At 40.2% G+C, this 23,874-nt stretch overlaps 1 protein-coding gene across 3 annotated transcripts in view; it reads right to left on the reverse strand.

The window, feature by feature from the left end:
- Positions 1 to 231: 231 nt before the first annotated feature.
- KATNAL1 (katanin catalytic subunit A1 like 1) overlaps positions 232 to 23,874 on the reverse strand; it is a 37,426-nt gene continuing 13,783 nt past the window's right edge. For 2 of the 3 annotated variants that reach the window (XM_054003452.1, XM_054003461.1), the window contains 10 exons: positions 21,690 to 21,850; positions 19,587 to 19,755; positions 12,797 to 12,921; positions 12,192 to 12,297; positions 7,516 to 7,674; positions 6,246 to 6,323; positions 5,898 to 5,955; positions 5,428 to 5,562; positions 2,990 to 3,116; positions 232 to 1,494 (listed from right to left, as the gene is read on the reverse strand). In XM_054003452.1, coding sequence (XP_053859427.1) covers positions 1,296 to 1,494; positions 2,990 to 3,116; positions 5,428 to 5,562; positions 5,898 to 5,955; positions 6,246 to 6,323; positions 7,516 to 7,674; positions 12,192 to 12,297; positions 12,797 to 12,921; positions 19,587 to 19,755; positions 21,690 to 21,850 — 1,317 coding nt within the window. In that variant the 3' untranslated portion in view covers positions 232 to 1,295. Of the gene's footprint in view, positions 1,495 to 2,989; positions 3,117 to 5,427; positions 5,563 to 5,897; positions 5,956 to 6,245; positions 6,324 to 6,530; positions 6,658 to 7,515; positions 7,675 to 12,191; positions 12,298 to 12,796; positions 12,922 to 19,586; positions 19,756 to 21,689; positions 21,851 to 23,874 lie in introns of all 3 variants that reach the window. The other variant, XM_054003470.1, reaches the window with a different exon arrangement.

The following is a 23,874-nucleotide window of genomic DNA, read 5'->3' on the forward strand; positions in this document are numbered from 1 at the left end:
GAGCTTGCATATTTCTCTGTAAATCTGGTTTGACCACTCCTTCACATTCCTACCACAGGAAAACTTCATGTGCCCGACTCGCAGGCTGAGTCTGTGAAAAGCTCATACAGTCAATATGACAGGTATCCTCTAGAGAGGATTTCTCATGTTAGACTTTAGAACCCTTCTCATCACTGCACTTGTATGAGGGAAGGGAAGAAACATTTAAGAACATAAATGAGATCATACAGATTATTTTATAAATATTATTAAACCAGTAACATTTATACATTTTTAAGAAATCTTCATCAAAAAAAAAAAAAAAGCATGAACAGTTCTACAACATAAAAAGGTAAAAGTCCCATTGCCTAGTAATGCTAGGAAGAAATTAGTATCTAATCAGAAGTGAAAGTTCACAGCCATTTGTTCTAAGGACAGCATTGTGTTTTAAATACAGCCTTTAAATTAGTGTCTTTATTAAACTCTTAATACTAAAATAATAATAATAATAATAATAGTAATAACAATTACATTTAGATAGCACAGACAAAGCACAAGATGATACACAAGCATAAAAGTGCAAGTTATAACCTAAGTCAAAGTGCCTACTTGTCAAACAGGTTCAAACTATGTTCAGAGAACAAGCATAAACCGGACTGAGAACAATCCATGCCTTTTTCTTTCCCTCTCATTCCCATTCAGAAATCATTGCAGGTAACACTGATAACAGCCTGAAGTGACATTAATTCCAAATGGGAGTACATGAGAGGAGAGTCAGGCCCATGTCTTGATGGAAAACTGATCCTCATTTCCTCTGTGTAATGCCAATTAATCCACAGGCTTTGCTCTGAATATCTGAGCACAGAGAGAAAGAATAATAACTTGGATGCCACATTCAAGGGAGGCAGAAGCAGCACTTAAGAGCAGGGAGGGTACAGCAAGCCCTTGTCTGTTCCTCTGGAGTCACATCCCCCAGCTGATTTATTGACTCCAGCCATAAAAAATGACTAAGAGGAAGTTAAGTAACACTGCTCTTGATTTGAAAAATAAAAAGACTACCCTCAGAAGTATGATTTTTCCCTTCCTGTTTGTCTTATTTTTCTGCTTCAGAGATAAAATATCTTTTACAGTATCAGCTCATTATTGTGTTCATTCCCTTTAAAGGCAAATAGCTTAAAACATCCTGTCACCAGAAAGGGGTGGGATGAGGGCAGAGGCAGACCTTTTATTAAACCTTTAAAAAGATTTCTAACTCATTTTGAAAGTGAGAACAACAAAAACCATAAAACTCCAGCAAAGGAAAGCTGTCACTGAGATTAAGCAGATCCAAACTCTGCCATCCATTTTTCATACTTCTCCAGGTCTGCAGCAGAAACAGATTTGGAGATTTTCTTCAGAGCCAGCTCAAAGTCCCCCTTGGTAACCGGCATCTGAAGCTCTTCTTTAGAAAGTGCACGAATCTCTTCTGGAGTTAAGCCATTAATACGTCTTCTCATTGCCATTAAAGATGCATCCCTGGAAATACAGGACAATGCATGGGAGCTAATTGCTAGCAGAATTTGCTGTAAGCCTATGAATTTTGATTGTGTACTCTTGCTAGAAACCACTGGCAGGAACATTTAAGACAGCATTTATTTACCATAGAAGATGCAGTTCACATCTTTCATAGCTTCCATGTTCCCAGATCACTACATTAATTCAACATAAAGAATGCATTGGCACCAAAACCCATTTAAGCATATGGTAAATGTGCAGAGATAATTAAAACTATAAAACTGAACACCCTTTAACAATGATTCATGGAGATGAAATTTTACAACTTTAGAGCAGAAAAGGACAGGGTGGGAGACAAACTCAAAGACTTTTTTTTTTTTTTTTAAGTAATCTGGATTTTTACACCGCATTCCTTTTAGACTTCAACTTTCTCCCTGCAGCATAGCTCCAAAGGACAGTCAGCAAGGGTTAAGAATGCAGCCCAGCTCGGCTGCCTGCTTGTCCATAGCACCTGGATGTGTGAAGGGCAGAGCAGGAGGCATCAGACACAACATCACGTGGCCCTGAAGTGCTGAGGCCAAAGATGCCTGTGGCTCCTCATGCTCTGCCTGCTCTCTGACTCCTCCCCAGCTCAGATCCTGCCAGCCTGGCCTATTGGCTTGAAGAATACTGCTCATTTTCTAACACCATGGCCCACAAGCAGTCTGAAATTACATTTTCTTTTCCCCCAGGTTTTTCCCAGCAAGGGCTAACACAAACCTTAGGGAGAAAGGTAATTTCACTACTACATGACACACACCGAGTTTTCAAATCCGTGGAGTGATTTCACATTTTCAGAAAGGCAGCAGGGGGAGAAGAAAAAAGATTCCCAAGCCATACTCTTACAGGATCAGTTTCTCTTGACAGGATACTTAACGAACATAGACTTCCTTCAGATAAGTTTCTTTAAATACCTATCCTTCATCAGAAAAGACTGATTTGTCAAAAATGAAACAAATTGTGGAAACAGGATGGAAATAAATTAAATACTAATATTATCATCTATATCCCCCCTGCACCTAGAAGATGCAGGTAGACACCAAGACTCAGCTGCACTGGGGGCTGTCCAAACATGCAGCATATAGAAGTCCCAAAGAAATGTTCTGTGAAAGGCATTTTTTGGATTATGGAATTCTAGCTCTTAAACTAATGGGATTTAAAAAAAACCCCAACAATCCGCTTTGCACTACATTAACAAATGCAGACAACTACAGTAAATGCAGCCAACTGTAACATGAGATTTGCTCAGATAATTTTTTTCACTTCAGATCCAAGAAAACCACATCTCACAGAAAGACTCCATGGTATTTGGACCACTCCACATGATAGTAATACCTGAATACAGTAAATAGATTTGGGCCTCAAACACAGACACTGTGAGCATGGCTTCAGCTATAGTGGGTATTGCCTTTTATCATATAATGCAAATGATGACTTCCCATGTAGTTCTATTTGCAAATTAAGGGCAATGAGATACCTGCAAACATTAGTGATGTCAGCACCAGAATAGCCTTCAATCTTCTCAGCAATTTCTTCAAGGCTGATATCAGGATCTAGTTCTACTTCCCGAAGATTAATCTTCAGTAGTTCTGCTCTGCCTTTTGCTAGAACGTAGAAATATTTGTTTGAGGACTGGCAAGAGTTACATTAAAAATATATATAAACACAACTTAGATTTTTCAGTGGAAAGTATGAACAAAAGAGTTCAATATAAGAAAAAAGAGAGAACAAGTCATAGTGAAGTGTGCAATCAAATACAGTAAAGTATTTGATTAAATGCAGTATATTGAAACAGCATAGTCGAGAGATATTTGTCAAAGTGATCTGTCACTAAAAATGTCTGTTATGTCTCAGGTGATAAAGCATTTGGTCACATATTACCCAAGGGCACAAAAGCACAATCCTACAAATTTCTGTTTCTTCTCACATCCCTTTGGATCCACTCCCTATTCGAGGGTTTGACTGCATATTAGTCATAGTTTCATTAGAACTACAATAAGGATTCTATTAAAAGAGCTTCAGACAGCACAAACCCCTTAACAACAGGCTGAACTCTAAGCATATGTTTAAGCAGTTTATTCAGTTGGGACCCAAGAAATCAGCTGAAGCCTGATAGAAAACAGACACATTAATACAATAAACATATATTAATATATTTTTGATAGCAATGTCCTGGTATCCCACTTTCCTACCCAGATGCAGTGTGCACACAGTGATAACCAGCTGTGTCAATGAGCACTCATGCACTCAATTAACCATTTCTCTTGCAGAGGGCACGTGCATATGTGCATTTGGGTACACATGTTAAGCAGCCGAAGCTTGTAAGGGGGAATTCACATTTGACAGCTTAGGCCTCCGTGTTGCTCTGCACAAGGGTGGGAAAGAAGAGGATGACTGGTTTCCTGGCTTTCACTGTCCAGGAAAAATATGCCAGCTCAGCATCTTTATTCCCCAAGTGATCAATTTTTATGACATATAAAAAAGGACGACCACAACAGAAGAAGTAGCAGTAGGAAAGGCTAAAAATCTTAAAAAAATGTCCAATAAAATATGTTTTATTCATTGATGTCCCTAATTCTTACTTTTTTAACTTTTGGGGAAGGAGAAATGCAAAAGAAAATAGCTTCTCTAGAGCTGCTGGTTTTGTGTGCTTTGCAGAACTGTCAAGAGCACAGAGTTATCCATCACACACAATTGGCACTAGCTATTAAATGGGGATTTATTATTTAGAGGGCACAATGTCCACACAAGCATACCTGCAGAGAGTATCCTGCATCAGAGAACATTCTTCTAATTGTTGCTGTGGGGCTAAGCAAGTCTGTGCGGCATTTTGAAAATTAAACACTACAGAATATATGCTTACATCAAATTCCAGAATATACAGGTGCATCTATGCTACCATGCCACCTTTTCAGTTAAAATGCCTGACTATATCAAATCACACAGCACAGTTACAAGACTTGCCCAGAGTAGCACAACATTCTTACTTGCAGAACAGAAACAACAGAAACTAAGACTGGAAATAAAACCAGATCACATCTCCTATGTTGTCCAGGGTGTAATACACTGTGTTAGAAAACAATCTGGTTTAATTAGAAACAAAAGGAAGAGCTGATAGGATTTTAAACTAATTGGTCATAAAGACAGGCATCCTGTTAGGAGCTGTTACTGCCTGTAAGCTGCAAAGACAAGCTGTAGAGCTATTAAGTGTCCTTAGACCTGCTAAACTCAATCACAACCACTGTCACCATGGACATGCATCCTGTTATCTTGAGTGCTCATGCAGGGAGATGAGGCATCCACTGTACCAAGAAGAAAGGGAGCTATGCAAACTTCAAGTGATAGGAATCTCAAAATTAATAGGACAGGTGGATGACAGCTAGGAAAGACAATACAAGCTGAGATGTCTTAGGGCAGGAAAGCAATCAGCCTGCTGCATTCTGAGTGACTGGAAGCACAGTAATAAAGGCAAGCAAGCAGTGATTTGCAATGAACTAAGCCTGTAAGTGAAAATTCATGGATCTACTTCTTTCCATTTGTCTGCGAGGGCATGGAGTGCATTTGCAATATTTGTGAACACATCCAAAGGCTGCCTTTGATGATCACTCAAGGACTGACTGTTAAACATTTAAAATAATTCCAAGCTCATTAAAACCAACTCTCTTTCAAAATATAAGAACCCATCAATGGCTTGCAATGAAATGCCACAGCTCTTTGTTTTTCAGCCCCCAAGCAAGCAGCATTTCTCCTTTTTTCACTCTCTTTAAAAATAAAGCGATCCAGACAAATTATTAACCCCTGAATTACACTGCTCATCACAAAACTATCAGGATTCCTTACAAGTGCAACAGTCCTGCAGTTATCCTAAACTCATCTTGTAAAGAGAGGAAAGGAAAATGGTCTTCTCAAACAGACCTGTGGGCAAAGGTATATAGATCCTCTTCTCCAGTCTCCGTCGGAGAGCTTCATCAATATCCCAGGGAAAATTTGTAGCAGATAATACCATAACCATCTTGGAAGGGTCATCGTTCTCCAGAGCACCACCTACCCCTGCAAGCACAACAGTTCAGAGCAATTTTATTCCAGAGCTCTTATTGATGGAGATGTTTGCTGAGAAACACTGCACAGACAAACATAGCCTGGACAAAGCTAAGCAACAGCTCTCTATAGTCCTGTGTCCCTTTCCAAACTTCCCATAGCTAGGTGTCACAAGACCATCATTATCAAAGAGAGAGGGACAGTTCATTATTTTGCTGAGTAAGGGGAGGGCTTTCTTGGACAGCGCTAATAACACAGCAATATGTGAGTGTAGCCCTACTAGTCCCACTGACAGTGCTATCTCTGTCGAGTCTGGTCATAGAAGAAATAGGAGTCACTCAGCTTACCAAGTGAGGACTGCAAAGAGATCAAAAGCTTTCCTATCCTGAGCTTACCACAATGAACCTGCAAATTTGAGAACATTTAAAATAGTAGTTTATATACAGTCGTTTATACAGCAGTTCATGATAGCTGCAATATAAAGGTGGCTATCAAACCTCTACACCATACAATATTCCTTAGATGGTCATGCTTGTTGTGTGCAACTGCACAAAACAGGTACTACATCTGACTTAAAAGGGTGATATTAGCTGCCATCATAGAATACAGCAAAAGCAGATCTCACAACAGGGTTCCACAGTTGGAGAGTCTAGCAAAGGGCGGAATTTTGTTTAAACTGAATACAAATTAAATACCTGCATAAAACTGCACAAATCTCCATTATCTGCTTCTTGTGGAGTCTGTATCTCTTTAATATGAGCTTTCAAGTCACCCTAAAAATAGCCATTTAAGAAAAAATAAAGCAGAACACCCTTTTCAGTTATCTGTTGTTGAACACTCCAAAAATACACTCATCTCAAGTTGTGTCTCATTTTTCTCTCATGCATAAAGCCAGGTTTTCCAGATGGGTCAAGTTCCTATGTTCCCACCTGTAAAGAAACAGCATCCCAGCCCCAAAGCCAGATCTAAGCCCTTGTTACCATCCATTTGCACAAGCAGCTCTGACTTGACTCTGCGACTGGCCTCGTGTTCGTCAGACGTGCCTCTGCGGCTGCAGATGGAATCTATCTCATCAATGAAGATTGTTGTTGGCGCATAAAACCGTGCCTTTATTCAAATGAAAACATCACTATTAAGGCTGCTCAGCAAGCACAAGCCCTCATCAGACCACAACCCAGCCCTGCTGGACATACCCACACATATCTTCCCTGACTGTCACAAGGGAGGAATTCAAGACCTTGATTTACACACTGTCATATGCTGAGGTTTATACACTTTAAATTGTACTCCTTGGGTCAGTGTTCATTGGCTTTCCCCAGCAAATGACACTGAAATGGGGAAAAGAAACACTACCACAACACGGATAGTCTTCTTGACACAATACAGGCAGTTTTCCCGTCCAGGTTTTGGGCTGGTGAGAGTTAAGCATAAAGGATAGAAGGGAGCTTAGCAATCTCAAGAGACTCAGGTTTTAGCTGTGGATATTACAGGAGTGCAGCGAGGGTCTCAGAGGTATAGCCCACATGGATATGTCCTTCACACACCCTGCATAATGGACTGCACCCACAGCTTCACTGAGAGGCTTGTGACCATCATTCAGAACAAAAACAGAACTAAAATATGTATGGCTTCTAGAATAATTGCTCCAAACCCCTTCCAATTTCAAATCTACTTCATATGGGATTGTTACCCCATAATTAAACAACTACTGAATTTCTGTTGAGGTCATGACTCTCTATTTAGTCTGGAAAATGCTATCCTAAACAAGGGTGATGAAGCATTTCCTTCTTAATCCTTAATAACATACCATATGTGGAAACCTAGAAATTATGTTTTTCTAATTGGTTGAGGAGGTGTCAGTTCAGTGAACTCCATGCTTCCAACATGCCACTGGAAGGGCAGGAAACCAAGAGCGCTGTCCTTTCTCACCTTAATGAGCCCTAGATCACCTCATCAAGGACATACCATTTCAAACAAGAGGCGGACCAGCTTCTCAGACTCGCCTCTGTATTTAGACGTCAGTGTGGAGGAAGACACGTTGAAGAATGTTGTCCCACATTCTGTAGCAACAGCTTTTGCTAGCATTGTTTTGCCAGTGCCAGGAGGACCAACCATCAGCACACCCTGGAAGGTGAGAACAAAGGTAACGAACAGCAAATTAAGAAAACTTTGCCATTGGTACTCTACATAACATCTCAATATGAGCCAAGATCTGGATTTAAATTAATAACATAATCATCATCAGTGGAAAACAGAAGACAAGTATCCTGCTTTCGAGGACAGTGTGGAAGTGTTCTGTCATTTCTTCTTACAACTCCACTGGAGTCAGAACCACAAAAGCCAGTACCTGTTGCTTGTACTAACACCTAGGAAATGGACAAGAGATTTACAGCCTTGCTCAGAATCAGAGTCTTGACTTGAACTTAGGCCTTTCCCAGCTCACAAGGGGCTGCAGAGGCAGATGAAGACAGTAAATTCTTTTTTTGGAACAAAGGCCCCTTCACGAGAAACTTTCACAGAAACCAAAATACTTTCACAGTAAGTTGTGTTTCCTCAGTAGAGAAATTTTCTACAGAAAAACACTTTCCCAAAATATCCCGACAATATGTATGACTCTGGTTGGTGTTTACATTTGCATGAGAGCATTCACTGAATACATCAGTCTGTTTTTTGCTTAATCTCCCGATCTCAATGTTCCTATGACCACATTACTGCGTCAAAGCAATTCCTGGATGAAACACCATCCTCATCAAGCTGGATGATTGGACTGTACTGCTATTACTATTTTACAGATAAGCAACTGTGGCTCATGTGGACTACTGCTTAGTCCCACAAAAGCCTAATCTGAACTTCAGTGATTATTCAGAAAGCTTTTTAAACTAGAAACAATTCTTATATCCACATCATCAGACTATCTTTCCATCTGTGGTCTCTGAAAGAAAGAAGCACACATGTATGTAGCTCAGCACATTTACCCATGATTACATAGTTTTTTGGCTTTACACAGAACCCATGTTAAGATCTCATCACTGAGATGGGTTAATTACTCTTGATAATACTACTAAATACAGCCATCTTTATGGGTAGTCTTTCCAACCCTTTCAGCAGCAGCACTGGAGAGGGACATAACCCTGGTCCATGTTCTGTACAGTGCTAGTATAGGGCCCTGTGATTTTAAGTAAATCAATGAAAATGTAGTGCTCAAGCAGCTTGGGGTTTTTTTCCCCTCCCAATTGCAAGATCTTATTACATGCTAACAAGAGTTTCCTAAAATCATACTGTATTGCAAGGGTAATCAAATTAGCTAGTGTTAGAATTGCACATCATAATGTGCTTTGCAATTAATAACTTACATAAAATGCCACAGCAAAAAAATATCTGTTAAATGCAAGCCATATAGCAAATTAGATTTCATCTGTTCCTCACAAAAATTTACTTCAAAAAGCACAAAGAATGACATGGAAGAGATCTATAAAAACAAATCAACCGGGAATGCAATTATTCAAAAATGTCCCATTTAAAAGCAATAGCCACTCTGTATTCCATTTTCCATTAACTCTTAATACCTTTATTGCCATTTAATACTTAGCTAATGCAAGCTCAACATACATTCATCGGTAAATTAAATCAGAAATGTTCAAATGCCATCTCTACAGCTAACAGTCCAAAGTCACTCCTCAGGCTGCTCAAGGTTTACTAAGCTCCAGAGCAGCAAGCATAAAAAGTAAATGGACTCTCTTTTCTCCCCATGAACACTCAGACATTCTGATTTGAGATGCTGCACAGTTATACTGATATTGCACATACAGCCCTGGAGTGACGGGGTAAAAATTACTCAGCCTGTAATATGCAGGTCAGAGATGACTTACTGTTCTCTCTGAGCTTCAAATGTGTTCATTTAATATTTTTTTAAAAAGCTTCACCTCAATTCAAATCACATTTGAAGCATGTGTTTGATAAACTGTGTTTAGCACAGGACCTGGCGATACAGAAAAGTAATGCCATTTTTGGGATATTGGTTCAATTCTCCATTATTCTGGAAGATCAAATCCTGGCTTCAGGTACACATGCTGTACACTGCCAAAACTGTAGCCCGTGTGTCACTTTGCACCTCCTGCTAAGTATTACAGGAAGCGCTACATTGCGCATGATACTGGCATTATATATGTGCATAACGCAGGTGCAAAGCAGCCACACCAGGTGTAAAGCCAGGGGAAAAATAAGCTCTCTGGGGATAGAGACAATAGAAATATCAGTTAAAGAAAAAAAAGAAAAAGAACTTGAGTTCACAGCAAAACAAGACATGCATGGCTGCAAACAGAAACACATAGGATCAAGTTGCTCTTTCTGCAAACTAGGAGGCTGCCACTTACTATTTAAAACCCTTGACAAACACAAAGACTTCTTTATTCTTCTTCTAAGGCTCTGTTAATCCTAAGTATTCCAATAAGAAGCTGAAATGCACCGCAGGGAGTAAGTGTTTTGATGAAATCACTGCAGGGTTACTTCTTGTTGTTGTAACAATCACTAGCAGAGCAGTGGGAAGCACAGTGAGCAACCAGGCTTTCTTGGCACAAAACATTTCAGAGAAACAGAAAGAGCAAACCCATGGACACTCAGAAACCCGTGGCTGCAACTACACAGCACCTGTGTTGAATCAGGGACGACAGCTGGCTCCTTCAGACAAGGCACAGTTCTCTGAATACAAGCACAAACTGTGAGGGCTGTCTTGGGAATTGTTCTCAGGGGAGTCTGAGCATCCAAAACCAGCTTCGGCTGCCTTTTTCCCTGAATTATTGTCCTGAATTCCTAGGCTCAACAAATGCCTGCTGCTACACTGATTACTGCAAGACACAGCCTTCCCTTCAATACTTTTCATCCTTATAGCACAGTCAGAGGTCAACAGTAGGGAAAATACATGCTGTTCTGTGTGAAAAATAAATTCATGAGAGTTACAGCTTCACAAGTCACCAGGGAAAAGGCTAACAATGAAGACTCTTCATAGCCTTGTCAGAAATCAATTTGCATTTCAGACTGAAGAGAGGAAATAGTCTTAGAATCTTTTCCATGTTGACAACCACCTGGTTTTCAGAGGTGACACTGCACAGTAGGAAAAGGTAGTCTCATGCAAAGAGATGGAGATCGTAACTCTTTAAAGGACCAAGCTGTTGTTCCTTTATCCACTGCCACAACACTTGGAGACAAGGTCAGTGGCATTTTTCATATTTCCTGCAGTAAGGCAGATACCTGCCTTAAAGACAGATGGCCACTACATCCTCTGTGCATGCTAACAGGTGAAAAAAAAGCAGAGCAGATCTTTACTCCATTAGAAGATTTTGAACATTTGACAGATGGGGCCCCCATAGTCTATAACAAGAGTATGGATCAACTTCCTCTAAGCCAAGAAGAGAAGAAATTCAGCTGTTCAAAATACACTAAAATACACTGCACATGTAACTCACAACATCTAGGCTCTGTCCAAGATGATAGCTCAGTTAACCCTAAGGTTAACCACAAGGCCACTGGTACTGACCACAAGCACTCTAACTCCAAAGGCCCAATAGCCTGGGGCTAGGTTTGCACTGACTGTATGTTTGGGCTCCCTCCCTGCAGCTCAATAAAACCTGTGAGCAGCTCTCAAGCAGCAATCTCCCAGCTCCTGCTGGGTCTGACCTAAGTATAAGCCAGGGAAGCACAAGGACCAATCAGGAAAAGACAGAACAAGTGTTAGTACAGCAAGATCCGACCCATGCTGCTGAACCAGCGCACTAAACAGGAAACTACTCTTGTACACAGCATTTCCTACACACGCCACTTCCTTCCACACTCAGAATATCAGACAATTTGCAACAGTCTTTTTTCCCCAGTAAAGCTTCTCAGTAACCAAAAAGGCCTTGTGTTGTGACTAGGTATTCCCCAAACAAGCATCAATCCATTCCACATCAGAAGCAAAATAATGCTGTCTGCTGTTTACAGAAATGCTCGCCAAACTCCTCCCTCCTCTTCCTTCTTAGCTCTAAGCAAAGCCCAGACTGGGCTCACTTCTGGTCAATCAGCCTAGTTCAGTCCTAGATCCTTCCAGCTGCCCTGCTTGCAACTCCTTCTCCTACTCTGAATTTCTCACTCCAGCTGCAACTAGGCCCAGCTGCAAATGTAACTGGCAAAGCTAAGTCACCAGACTGGCCCCTCTTTCCTTGCTTCCTTGTACCATGCAGGTTGCAGTTTGCAGTCTGAGTCACAGGTAGTTGAAACATTTGGAGAAAACCAGTCCAAGGATTGCTTTCTTATGGGAAGTGATGACAACTGGACACCATAAGCCTATGTAGAGCTGTCTGTTAAGCATTTCTGCTTTGGTTGATATAATCTGTTTACTTACATCTACAGGTTGGCATATAGAAAGTAATATAATATCAACAAGCTATAAGTGAGTAAATAAACAGAAAATACCGTTTACCCTAAGGGCCAGATCCACTTCCAGCTGTTTCTTTCAGTGCCTTTTACAAGAATCATTATGAGAGGATTTAATAAACAAATTCATGATCTTTACCTTTTTAGCCTTTTCTACAGGCATTCACACGTTACAGCAGGAGACTCACATAGGTACAGCTTGCCATTTACTAAAACACCACATAAATTCTCACCTTCCAAGGTCTTCTGATCCCTTTGAAAAAGTCAGGCATCCACATTGGAAGAACAACAGCTTCTCTTAATAATTTCTTGGCTTCTTCCAAATCCGCTATGTCATCCCTGTGCAAGATGAAGAAACTTGTATAATATTCTCATGTATTTCTTCTATTTTTATACAAGAGAAATAGAAAAGCTTTTCACTTAGTACCATTTCTTTTAGTATGCAAGCATATGCCTCATGAGAGCACTCCTATCATACTGTGACCTAAAATTGAATCCACTTTTGGAAGACAGGGAAAAAATTACTTTCAACTCAAGTTACCTAGAGCTGCTTAATTAAAAATTGTTTTGGACAATGAGAACACCAAAGCAGTATCTTTAAAGATCTCTGGAGCATATGTTCATTTCAGCAGTACCTGTAATGAATGTACTGCACATAGTATCAATTAGCAACAAAAGCTTAACTTTAATCAAATTAATAAACTGTTAAAGCAAAAGATCTCATTTTTGCCTGTCTGCAGACGATTGTCTTGTCTCCCTATTTTAGGAGTTTGAAGATAGGTAATTTCTCTCCTTTCTCACACCAGCAAAAACACCTGAATTGAGAAAATCCTCATACCAGTGAATGCTTGGATTCCTTGACACAATGTCTCTTTCAAGAGCTTCGATCAGGTCTTTGTCGTAACCTGCTCCATCAAATTTTGGAATTTCCCCATCACCAAATTCCTGGGGTATTTTCTTTCCCTAGAAGTGAAAATCATACAGGCTCATAAGAATATTACACAACTGACACACTTCCTGGCCAACCAAAGGCATGAATGCAGAAACGGCCTCACAAAAGTGGCTGTGTCATGACTAGCTGAAGACCAGAGCACCGAAAGCATATATTGAAGATGCTACAGTTGCCATCCTACCTGTCAGAAATAAACATCTGACACTTTCATCACTGAAAAGGAACAGGGAAGCTGTTACCTGTGCTGTCTGATGGAGCAAAACCATGATTCTCTCCCCATTTCATTAAAGCCTTTCTGCCCAGCAATACCTGCTTTCCTCAACTACAAACTGTCTATGTCTCGCTTCTCATTCACAGGTCAGCTTCATAAACAATTAAAATGCTTTTCAAATGTCGTATTTATTTAAGGGCTGCACCAAAAGCCCTAAAGAAGCTCCAAAGACACCCAGGCTTCTTAGACTACAAAAATTTTTGCAGCACACCAATGCTACATCAGTGACCAAGCCACACTCTGCCTCTGCCCCAAATGGCCCAGAGTTTCTGGTTAATATTTCCACAGCTCGTTCAGCTTATAGGGGTGAAGTAACATTTTCCCTTTGAAGCATCAGGGCTCACGCTCCTCCTCTTTCAGTTCTGAAGGAAATCGCTTCCCCTCCCACCATTCAGGGTGCCTGAAAAGCAGCTGCGCTGGTTTAACGGAGGGGGCTGAGTAGGGAGCTACTTTAGGACTCTTAACTCAGCTTCTAAACACTATCAGCAGCAAGTTAAATAATCCCAGCTGGCTGGACAAAAGCATCCTAGACGAAGGCGGGTTGAGAGGCAGCTGGAGACACACAAATAACTTCGCAGTGGAGAAACAAAAAGGTAGCGATTACACCCCTCCCAGTTGCCGTTTGCCCACGACGACTTGTGAGGGAGTAGTTTATCTTCCCAGTGCTTTTATTTCTTGCTTCCAAGCGAACTCTTGTGTTGTTTAGTCCTCCTAACTCAGCTTTTTGCAATGGAAACGAAGCTCGGAATTGTGTTTAAGCAAAGAGCTGGTGTAAAAAATGTAGTGGTCTGGTGTAAAAAGGAAACGGCGAAAAACACCCTGTGGAGTTTTCAAGATTTCAGGAGAGATAAAATGCAATCCAAATGTAACCATTAAAAATAAAATTAAAAAAAAAAAAAAGAAGAAGAAGAAAACAGGACAATGAAATGAAAGGTATTTGCTGTCTGTTACATACTCCTCTTGTTCTGCAATGGACTGGCATTCCTAGTAGAAAAATTTTTCTGCACATCACAGAACAATTGGTTTATCTTGTTGCGCTTGGGTTTTGTTTTTTCCTGAGTGAAACCGAGTTAAGGCAGGACTTGGAAGAGCAGGAGCAGGGAGGGCGGCTGGCTGCAGCACGCTGGGGCACGAGCAGCCCCGAGAGCCCCGAGCCCGGCGGGCAGACGGCGCAGCTCAGCCCAGCGGAGCGGAACAGAAATCCAAAAATCAAAGGGGGAAGGAAGGCCCGGGGCCGGGAGGGCGCCGGCAGCCCCGGCGCGGCCGCGGGGCGGCAGCACGGCCCCAATCCCGGCCCCGATCCCGGCCCCGCTCCTGCGGGACGTGCTGTGCCTGGGACCGCTGGTTCTCCTGCCCCTGCGGAAGGTCTCGCCAGCGGAACGATGGAGAAGGGCGGCCAGCGGGCAGGCGTGCTCTCAGCATCACCTCGGCTGTCATTATAGTGACACTGAATTTTTTTTTTTTTTATCCCCCCCCCCCCCAGTTCCGTAATTAAACCAAGATTTAAAGTAGTTGTAGTTTCCACAAGTAATAAGATTATTAATGCTGGTCCAAAATTGGTCCAACCTGCAATTCTCAGTCAGCAGATATGAGCATAGACTAGAAATAATGATTTTTTTAAAATGTCACCTGAAACTAGGCAGCAGGAGTAAGCATATTTTTTCCAGTCATCTCTTTGGGTATTACTTTCACAAAATAGGTTTAAATAAAGTTGCTGTGATGGCTTCTCTCTAAGAAGGTATGCCACCAGATAGGTATACAGGGCTGCAAAAGACTATTCCCACCCTTGGCAATCCTATCGCATAATTTCAGGCACCCAAAATCTGTCTTATACATTTAGAAATCAGCTGTCCTTTCCATCAGGAAGAGTTATTAGACCTGCACTAACACATTGGAACAAAAACCTTGTTTCCAAAATTGATGTTATTTCTACTCTTGTACTAAGTTTCTGCAATAGTTTCAGCAGTTCTCGGTGTGTCCACCACACTGATACACTTGCATCAGGCTTGTGCTCTCCCTTCATTTACCAAACTAAGTCTCCTTTTGGAACATAAGCTGAACATAATTACCCAGTCACTTTGGCAACGCTTTGTTTTTTCTCTCCCTCCTAATGTTAACATATCTTTCTTGAGTGTGGTTGTACACAAAACACTCCAGCTGTTTTCTCACCAGATCCCCTATAATGGCACAGGTATCTCTTCTCTCTGCTGGTAACACCTCAACAATCTGGGATTTTGTTTACATTCACATACATAGCATTATCATACTGTCCCCCCCTTTAAGGCAATCTCAGCAGATTAATCACATAGAATAACCCTGAGGGCTGCAATGGCCAGAACTGGACTCTGAAGATACCTTGCCTTCCTGTAGGTTCTTCCCATTGCATACAAATGCCAAATAACAACTATCACATGCAGTCTCCACCCCTCACTGCCAAAGCCAAAGGTGGCACCTGACTGTGCCTCGCCCCACAGCCAGCCCGTCCCACCACCACCAGGAAAAGGTAATATACCAAATAGAAGTTCAGCCTGATCCAGTTTCTGCTGATACATCCAAATCCATCTTCTCCTCTACTGCTGAGCTCCCAGCTTCTAGCAGAAATTCATGTTATAATTTCCAAGAACACAGCCTCCTGCTCTGCACTGCTGAACATTATCCCATTTCCATGACTCCAACACAGAGTCATCCAATTCTTCCTGTGCAACAGCCTCATTTGCCTTTTCTGGAGATGGTGCTTCCCAACTTCGTGTCATGAGCAAATTCAGTTAGTGCATGCCTCCTTTTTGTGACAAGTTAATTGGCACAAAAATATTAATTTAAATAAAAAGCAAGAGTCAAAAATGATGTGCCAGTGATTCCTTTCAGTACTGCTTGTTTACATTCCCCTTGCTGCCTAATCCCACTTCAAAATTCCTCTACACCACACACTAGATTAACAAATTGCTTCCCATGTGCTACCCGGGTAGATTGATTTCTTTCTATAAGACATTAACTAGAACTCTAAAGAAATCCTGGCAGAGGCAACATCTTTGTTTAAGAAACCGTATTTCACTCTATTCCACTTTTCAATTAGTTCCAAGTCTTTAGCTTTTCATCCACTCTAAATTTGTTGTAAAACATATAAAAATTAACAACTCCGATTAGCCTGGATCGCTTTTCCTTTCCCCTTCTCAATAGAGACATTGTCAACACAACTCACCATTCACATGAGACAGCATCAGACTAAGTCAATTTTACTGTAAAAATGTGCTCCCAGCCCTGCAATTTCACCCAACAGTTCTTTCAGTGTTTTCAGATGGAGATTATGCAGCCTTCCAGTCCCAATGCATGGAGGTCTGTGCTTTCACCTAAATACAACTATCTCATCTCATGTCACAGTTGGTGATGCACAGAAGGATAATCAATCCAAAATAATTTAATTTATTAAGTCATACCTTCATTGATGTTAATATTCACTTCACTGATATGGCTGCACAGACCTTGGCTGTTTCATATCCTTCATAATAGTTACTGTCCTTATTCACTGACAGTCTAAAATAATCTAAAGAGTACTCCTAAAAAAGTGTTCCACTACTTACATATGGTATTATGCAATTTCTAAAAGACATACTGGTAGCATTCATGCTGCCTCTTTAAACTGAACTATTAAACAGAAGCTAAAATTCTTGGTAATGCTTCAGCAGAAGGTACCCTGAGAACAAGCCTAATAATTTTCAGTGGAACTAAGAAGGAAAAAAAATTTGAAAGCAGCATTTTAGGGAAAAAAATGAAAGACACATAAGGATTAAGTGGACAGACACAATCTGGTGGGTTTAGATCAAAATTATTTTATATAGCACTAAAAATTGTAATTTTATTGGCATACTTAGGTTAAAATTACCTATCCCAAGATGGTTACTGTCAGAATGAAAAGATGTATGGTCTGGAGAGGAGAAACAGTGAAATAAGGCATTTGTTTCAAGTGAGGCAGAGCATTTCTGAAATATATGTACTATACTTACATTTACCTTGAAAAAATATGTGTTACATTGTGGTATTATAGCCAGGACAGCATGCAACCTATTACACTGCAGTCAATGTCTTAGGAAATGGATAGGTCATTACATGTTCTAAGTAGTCCTATCCTAGCACCCAAACCCAAAAACTACAGAGCTGAAATATTTAGTAGAAGAAAAGGTACCTGGTTACTTAATTTAAAGCTTCAGGTTTGCCCTATTATTTTTATTATTCTTTTTATTATTATCATGTTCAACTGAACATGATGAGCTACCAAATCTCTTTGATTCAACATAGCAGTCTACAGAGCAAAGCTGCTTGATGGTTCAAACTCAGAAACTGAAGAACAAACACTTGTAAACTAAGAAAGGATAAAACTGAAAGGTAAACCTATTTTCATGCCTGTGTGCAAAATATAGGAAGTTACATTAACTTCTTCCACTTCCCACACCTGGCTATTTCTTCTTTCATTGAAAATGTTTCTCAAAGGCAAATCATGGATCCCTTACAAGAACTGTTATATAGCACATGAGGATTTGTAATCTGGGGTGATTTTCAGTCACATACCCCAGACAAAGGAACTAGAATAAACACCCAGGAGCTAGACAAAAGGGAATACAAGAGCACATATATTGGAATTTTTTGAGGAGTAGACATATTTTCCTTCTGCCACCTAGTGACCAATTTATTCAGATAAGAGCAGTGTTTAAAATGTACCATATTAAATGGAACACCTTCATGACTTTCCTGCACCTCACAGCAGTAGTACTGTTAATCACATTATTCCCAGAGATAAGTATTATACAAGTCATGTTGTTGTAGGCTCCTTATAGCAAAGCCCTATAATGCTCATCACCGGAAAGCTTGGAGAGCAGAGTTCACCCTCATTAGAGCTAAGACTTTGAAGGCTGCCTTACACAAGCACATCTGGTGAACCTGTCACACACTATGACTCCAATTCCCCATATAGCTGGCAAATCCTTCAATAATTTCACAGATCTTCATGAGATTTTTATAGCTTGCAGGAGGCACACTTGTTATTTTAAATCTTACTGATCCAGGGTAGAGAGATTTCTAAAATGCTTGATCTGTACAGTCACTCAGTAGCACTGCTGAAAATGTGCCTGCCCCTACCTTCTGATGGTCATAAGGGCTAGGATAATTTAAGACTTTTCCTGTGTATCAGAAAACAATTTATGATGGAAAAAGCATATCTTTGAGTTATTCCTAAGCTGTCAAGAAGTGCAATAGAAAGGTCACAAAGGAACTACCGAATTTTCGAAGAAAACTGGCCTAAATATTTTCTTATTCATCTCTCAAGATCTGTACAATACTGTGTGCCCCCATAGGAGGGCATGTCTTGTATCTTTGTCTGTCAGGAAAGTAATGCCACTTCAGTACAGTCTCAACTTGGATAACAAATACCATAGAGTCCTTGGGTTCCTGGCACTAACTCCACAGTTAAATTAAAAAATGCAAGTGTCTCAGAAACAGCGATTTGCACACTGACATTTTTTACAACCATGAAATAGTCCTGGTTTTGACAACACCACTTTATAGTGAATCAGTGTTTCTCCTTTTCTTTCACTTCAGCACTGCTTCTTTTTCATGGATCTTCAGAAGAAAGTATCTCCAAATTAGTCTAGTTTAATTCATTGGTTTTACTTTTAAAACAAAAGAGTTCCAATAAGCTTCTTTTTAAACACCATAATAAAGACAAAACCCTTTTCATAAACCAGAGAAAATGAAAAGTTGCTTGGAGTTTGGTTTTAATATTTCTCCCTCATATAATTTTCAAATATGTAACTTCAAATAATTTGGCACAGATTTACCTATCATCAATGCATTTATGGAACTGTTCTGAACTCTTACGTCTGCCTAAATTATACTATGGTATGGCAGAGGCAATGGTACTGTAGAAGTCCATTCATAATGCTTCAAGTCTAGGGAAGGGCACTGGTCTCACTTTTGCACTTTTTATATTAATATCTGTACAAAATCCCTGTAGTGGATTCCTTTAAGAAAAACAAAACAAAACAAAACAAAAACCACCAAACATGGGAGAAAAGGAGGAGAAGGGACTTTATGCCTGAATGACACTTAGAGATTAGAGACAAGCCCATGGTCTTCACTCAAAGGATAAGAAACTCTCAGCAACAGGACACTATGCTTCCCTTCCTCAAAAAAATCTTGCACCAAGAGAGAGCAAACATGACAGAACTTTTCTTAATTTGCTGTAATTATTAATAAATATCAACATATTTGATCATGGGGAAAAAGAAAGCACTAAGTTTTTCCACGTGGGATTATCGTGACTTTTTATTATCTGTATTAAATGACTAAGAGTGATTCCCTTTGCCACCTGCTGCATCACAACACCTCCCTGCCAAGTCCTTTCCCACTTCTTACCTTGTCATCTCTTCCTCTGGCTCTGGACTCCCTTTCACGGCTGCCTGAAGATTTCTCCCCCTTGGACACCACGTGTGCTCTGCCCATGGGCCCGCGGGGCTGAAGTCCTGGGGAGTCTTTCTTCAAAGATTTCCCATCTCGGTTGGGACGTTTTATCTGAGGTGGAGCCCTAACAACAGCAGCCACAACAAAAACATGCTAAAAACAGTGCAACATTAAGAAGGAAGGATTCTAATTTGCCTTAGTACATTATTACTAAAGCTGCCAAGACCCTAAGCCTTATTTCCCTATATCTGCAAATCAAAAACCACATTCCTGGTTCTGTCTGATACTTAAAGTAAGAAGAAAAAATGCAAAAAGAAAAACTTAACAACATTATCAGATCAGTACTCCTAATCAGTCTTACAATAAACCAACACCCATGTAACAAAAGAGGAAACAATTTAGTAAAATTCTTCAAATCGAATATTCCTCTGACTCCAAACCAGGAGATTATATTAGGCTACACTCACATGCACAAATTCTACACAAACAGGTGACATTCCTGGTAAAATAAAGATTTAAAAAACAGAGACATAAAAAAAAAGGTGGCTAAAATCTTTGACAGGCCCCAAAACAAAACAGAGAGGATTTTAAACAGTCCGCCTACTTCTGACTTCATTCCCCTGTGTGAAAATGTCAAAACATAAAAATTACCTTGAAAGCAAAAGCAAACAGAGCCAAACTGCAATCACCTACATTTGTGTACATCACCCACCATGTCAAAGAGTACTCAGCAGCAGAATGAGGAGAAAGAATTTGGCTTTAAGACGAGGCGTCATTGTCATTTTCTCTAGGGACTGAATTTGAAATACAGAACTAAAATAAACAGCCAGGAATGTCACCCAAATTTAGTAAGTGTCCACTATTGAATCTTGTACTGATTCTTGTTTTGTAACTCAAAATTTGTTAACCCCAAAAACATTTTCCTGGAATATGCTTTAAATTAAGCCCATTCTTAAACACACTGCTGGATACAACGACAACATATTGCTTTTCATGCATTTTCTTTAAACTTAACAGCATAGAACAGTGCCTAAGTTTCCTTACTTATTTGCACAAGATTTAAATTTCAGCTTAAAAGAAGCAGATGAACTATTTGGGCTTTATCACTAAGGAAAACACAAGAATAAATACATCTTGAACTTTACAAAACATTACCACGGAAAATCTGAGTTATTTCTACCACTCACAAAAGTACTCAGTATTAATATAATTTTACACTTATATTCTTAGGGCTTTTTTTTTTTTTTTTTTTGAAAGGCAAAGATCTTTTTGATAATCATAAAGCACAGGAAGTTATAAATAAGCTTGGCATTTCTTTCTGTTAACCAAGATCTCTCATTTTATTTTGCTCCTTTGCTTATGTGAGTATACATACGTTAAAATTCTGTGTTCTTATGTTAAAAAATTACTGACATGATAAATGCTATTTTTGTCTGTAAGCTGAATCTGTTTCTAACCAGCAGGTTGAAAATAGGGATTTCAGAAAATGCACAAGCATCTATTTTAAAAAATCTATTAGCTAAGTGAAGTTGCCTTAAATATGGTTACAGGAGAGATATACCATATGTAACAGAACAAGTTTAGCAATTAAACTAACCAATGGATTAAACACAGGTTAAATTATCTGTAGCTAGGGAGTGATTTCTAACCACCATGTCCTTTGAGATCCTTCAGTTCCAGCTCTTTGCAGATTTTTCAGTCATCAATTAATTCTTTTGCTCAAATAAACTGAAATGGAAGTTTTCTCTTTGCACATGAGAACATCAGCTGTCATCAAAAGCCCACTTACCTCTGCAGCAGACTCTAGTTCCAGGCACTTAAGTTACTCCTACCAGAATAAAGGAGTGACTCTCTTTAGAATGTCAGAAATAAATCTGACTGTAGTTTAAAACTTTTTTATCAATGAATTAAATTCACTCTTTATTACAAATGATGAAATTAAATGCAATAAATGTGCAAATTAAGTGTGATTTTCATGTTACAGAAGCATTCAAAAACAAATACAAAACTATGGTGACCCACCTTTATTCCACCCACTCTGCTTGAGCCTCTCCTTACCTGTGTTCAGCTGGAACAGGAGGAGGCCAGACAGCTGGATCTCTGAAAGGCTCATCTTGACAGCATACAGAGATATCTGGAGGTCTGTCCATTTTAAAACTCTCCAAAGTATTGACAATGCTCTTAACTTGTTCATATTCTTCAACTAATTCTTGTCGGACCTTGAGAAATACATATGTTATTTTAAAATTGTTACAATTCAAACTTAAAAAAGAACCAAACAAACATAGAAAGTACCTCAAGAACATATGCTAACCTCAAAGGCAGGGACTCCCAAGTCTTCCTATTCATAAACCCCAGACCTATCAGGGTGATAACAGACCTTTAACAGCAGCATAAACAATTGAATCTCTGTTGAGTTCATTTTCCTGCTCGTTAATGTCCTGACCAGACATGATTGCTAACGCAGTGATCACTCTTCCGTAACATGTGCTGATGCTTGGATTTATGTGTGCATGTTGACATGTATGCACACATACTCTCATACTAGTAAGGGTGCTGTTGGCGGATCTGCAGTAATTTGCTACTATTTTGGCATAAAAGATCTCCGATTACAGTCTCTGATGTCCTAGTTATAAAAACAGCCAAATCATTAAAATATAATATTACAAAATGAGGAGCACAACATTAGAGTGTGTCCAAAGGAGAGCAACTAAGATGGTGAAAGGACAAGGGCAAGACTTATGAGGAGCAGCTGACGTCACTTGTCTTGTTCAGCTTGGAGAGGAGAAGGCTGAGGAGTGACCTCACAGTGGTCTACAACTTCCTCAAGGTGGGCAGCAGAGAGGGAGCTCCTGATCTCCTCTTCCTGGGGACCAGAGATAGGACACAAGAGATGGAATAAACCTGCATCAGGGCAAGTTCAGATTGAACATTAGGTTCTTCACTGAGAGGGTGGTCAGTCACTGGAACAGACTCCCCAGTAAAGTAGTCACGGAACCAAGGCTGCCAGAGTTCAAGGAGCGTCTAGACAATGCTCTTAGTCATGTGGTTTAGTTTTACGTAGGAGCAGGGAGTTGGACTCAATGATCCTTATGACTTCCTTCCAGCTTGAGAGTTTCCACCATGATTTTATTAATATATGTGACTGTCATCAGCAAGATACTGGCATGGACAGAGGGAAAGAGAAGGGTAAATCCCCAAGGCCCTGAACAGATCTTAAAACACTGCATTTACTTTACCAGAAGGTTTATGAACACCTGTACAAAAAGAGCCTTAAGTATAGGAAGATCTTGATCATTTCCCAGGGCAAAGCAGTCTTCTTGCTCATTCCAGATGGGGTGACTGTATCATTCCAAAGACACAAGACATCCAGCTCAGGCAGGATTATTCCTGCCCTGCTTTGCTCTCTTTGCTTTCTCATCACACAATCAGTGAACACATTCCCCAGTGTGAGAGCTTCCAGCTGAGTTACAAATGTGATTGATTACTAACTCGGTTCCTTCAAACTGTCTTCACACACACCCCTCCTGTCCAAAAATAAATCCAGCCAAACAGCTGCTGTGAGGTACAAAAGAATGATACAGCATAAATCCTCCAGGGCACCACTCCACAAGAGACAGCTACTCCAGTGCTCCAAGAATACTGACAGGATTCCTTCTATCAGCCTTCCAACACATGCAGAGAAATTGGTGGAAAACAACTTTCTAGCACTAACAGCCAGTGTGCTGTCGTTCACCATTCACCACACTGGACCAGCAAGAGGATGGTATCTGAAAACTGAGGGGAAGTGACCATTTGATGCTTTGGAAGATGAAAACAGACTTAATGTCTGCCAACCATCTCTTAGCCAGACCTGAGCAGACCAAACTCTGAAATACACACCCTATTTCTCAGTCAGTACTTGGCAAATCAACCAACAAGGAATCCTCAACATGTGGACCACAAAGGAAAACCAGCCATAAACTCCTAGAGGCCTTAGAGAAACTGACTCAGATGAAACATGTGCAGAAAGTCTTCCTTGCAGTTGAGAAACAACCCAGACATTGGCCAAAAAAGGCTGTGCCACAATTATGAAGTTGACTGAGCAGTGTCTTTCAGTGATCACTGCCACTCTGAAGCAACCTAGGAAGGATGCAAATGGAAAAATCACTGGTTTAGACTCACCCAGTCTCCTTGTCCCCCATCATACACACCATTATGTGCTAGAACCCTTAGGAGGCTCCAGCTCAGGTTTTAGAGAGCC

The sequence above is a fragment of the Vidua macroura genome, chromosome 2 (genome assembly GCF_024509145.1).
Source record: "Vidua macroura isolate BioBank_ID:100142 chromosome 2, ASM2450914v1, whole genome shotgun sequence".
Taxonomy (NCBI): domain Eukaryota; kingdom Metazoa; phylum Chordata; class Aves; order Passeriformes; family Viduidae; genus Vidua; species Vidua macroura.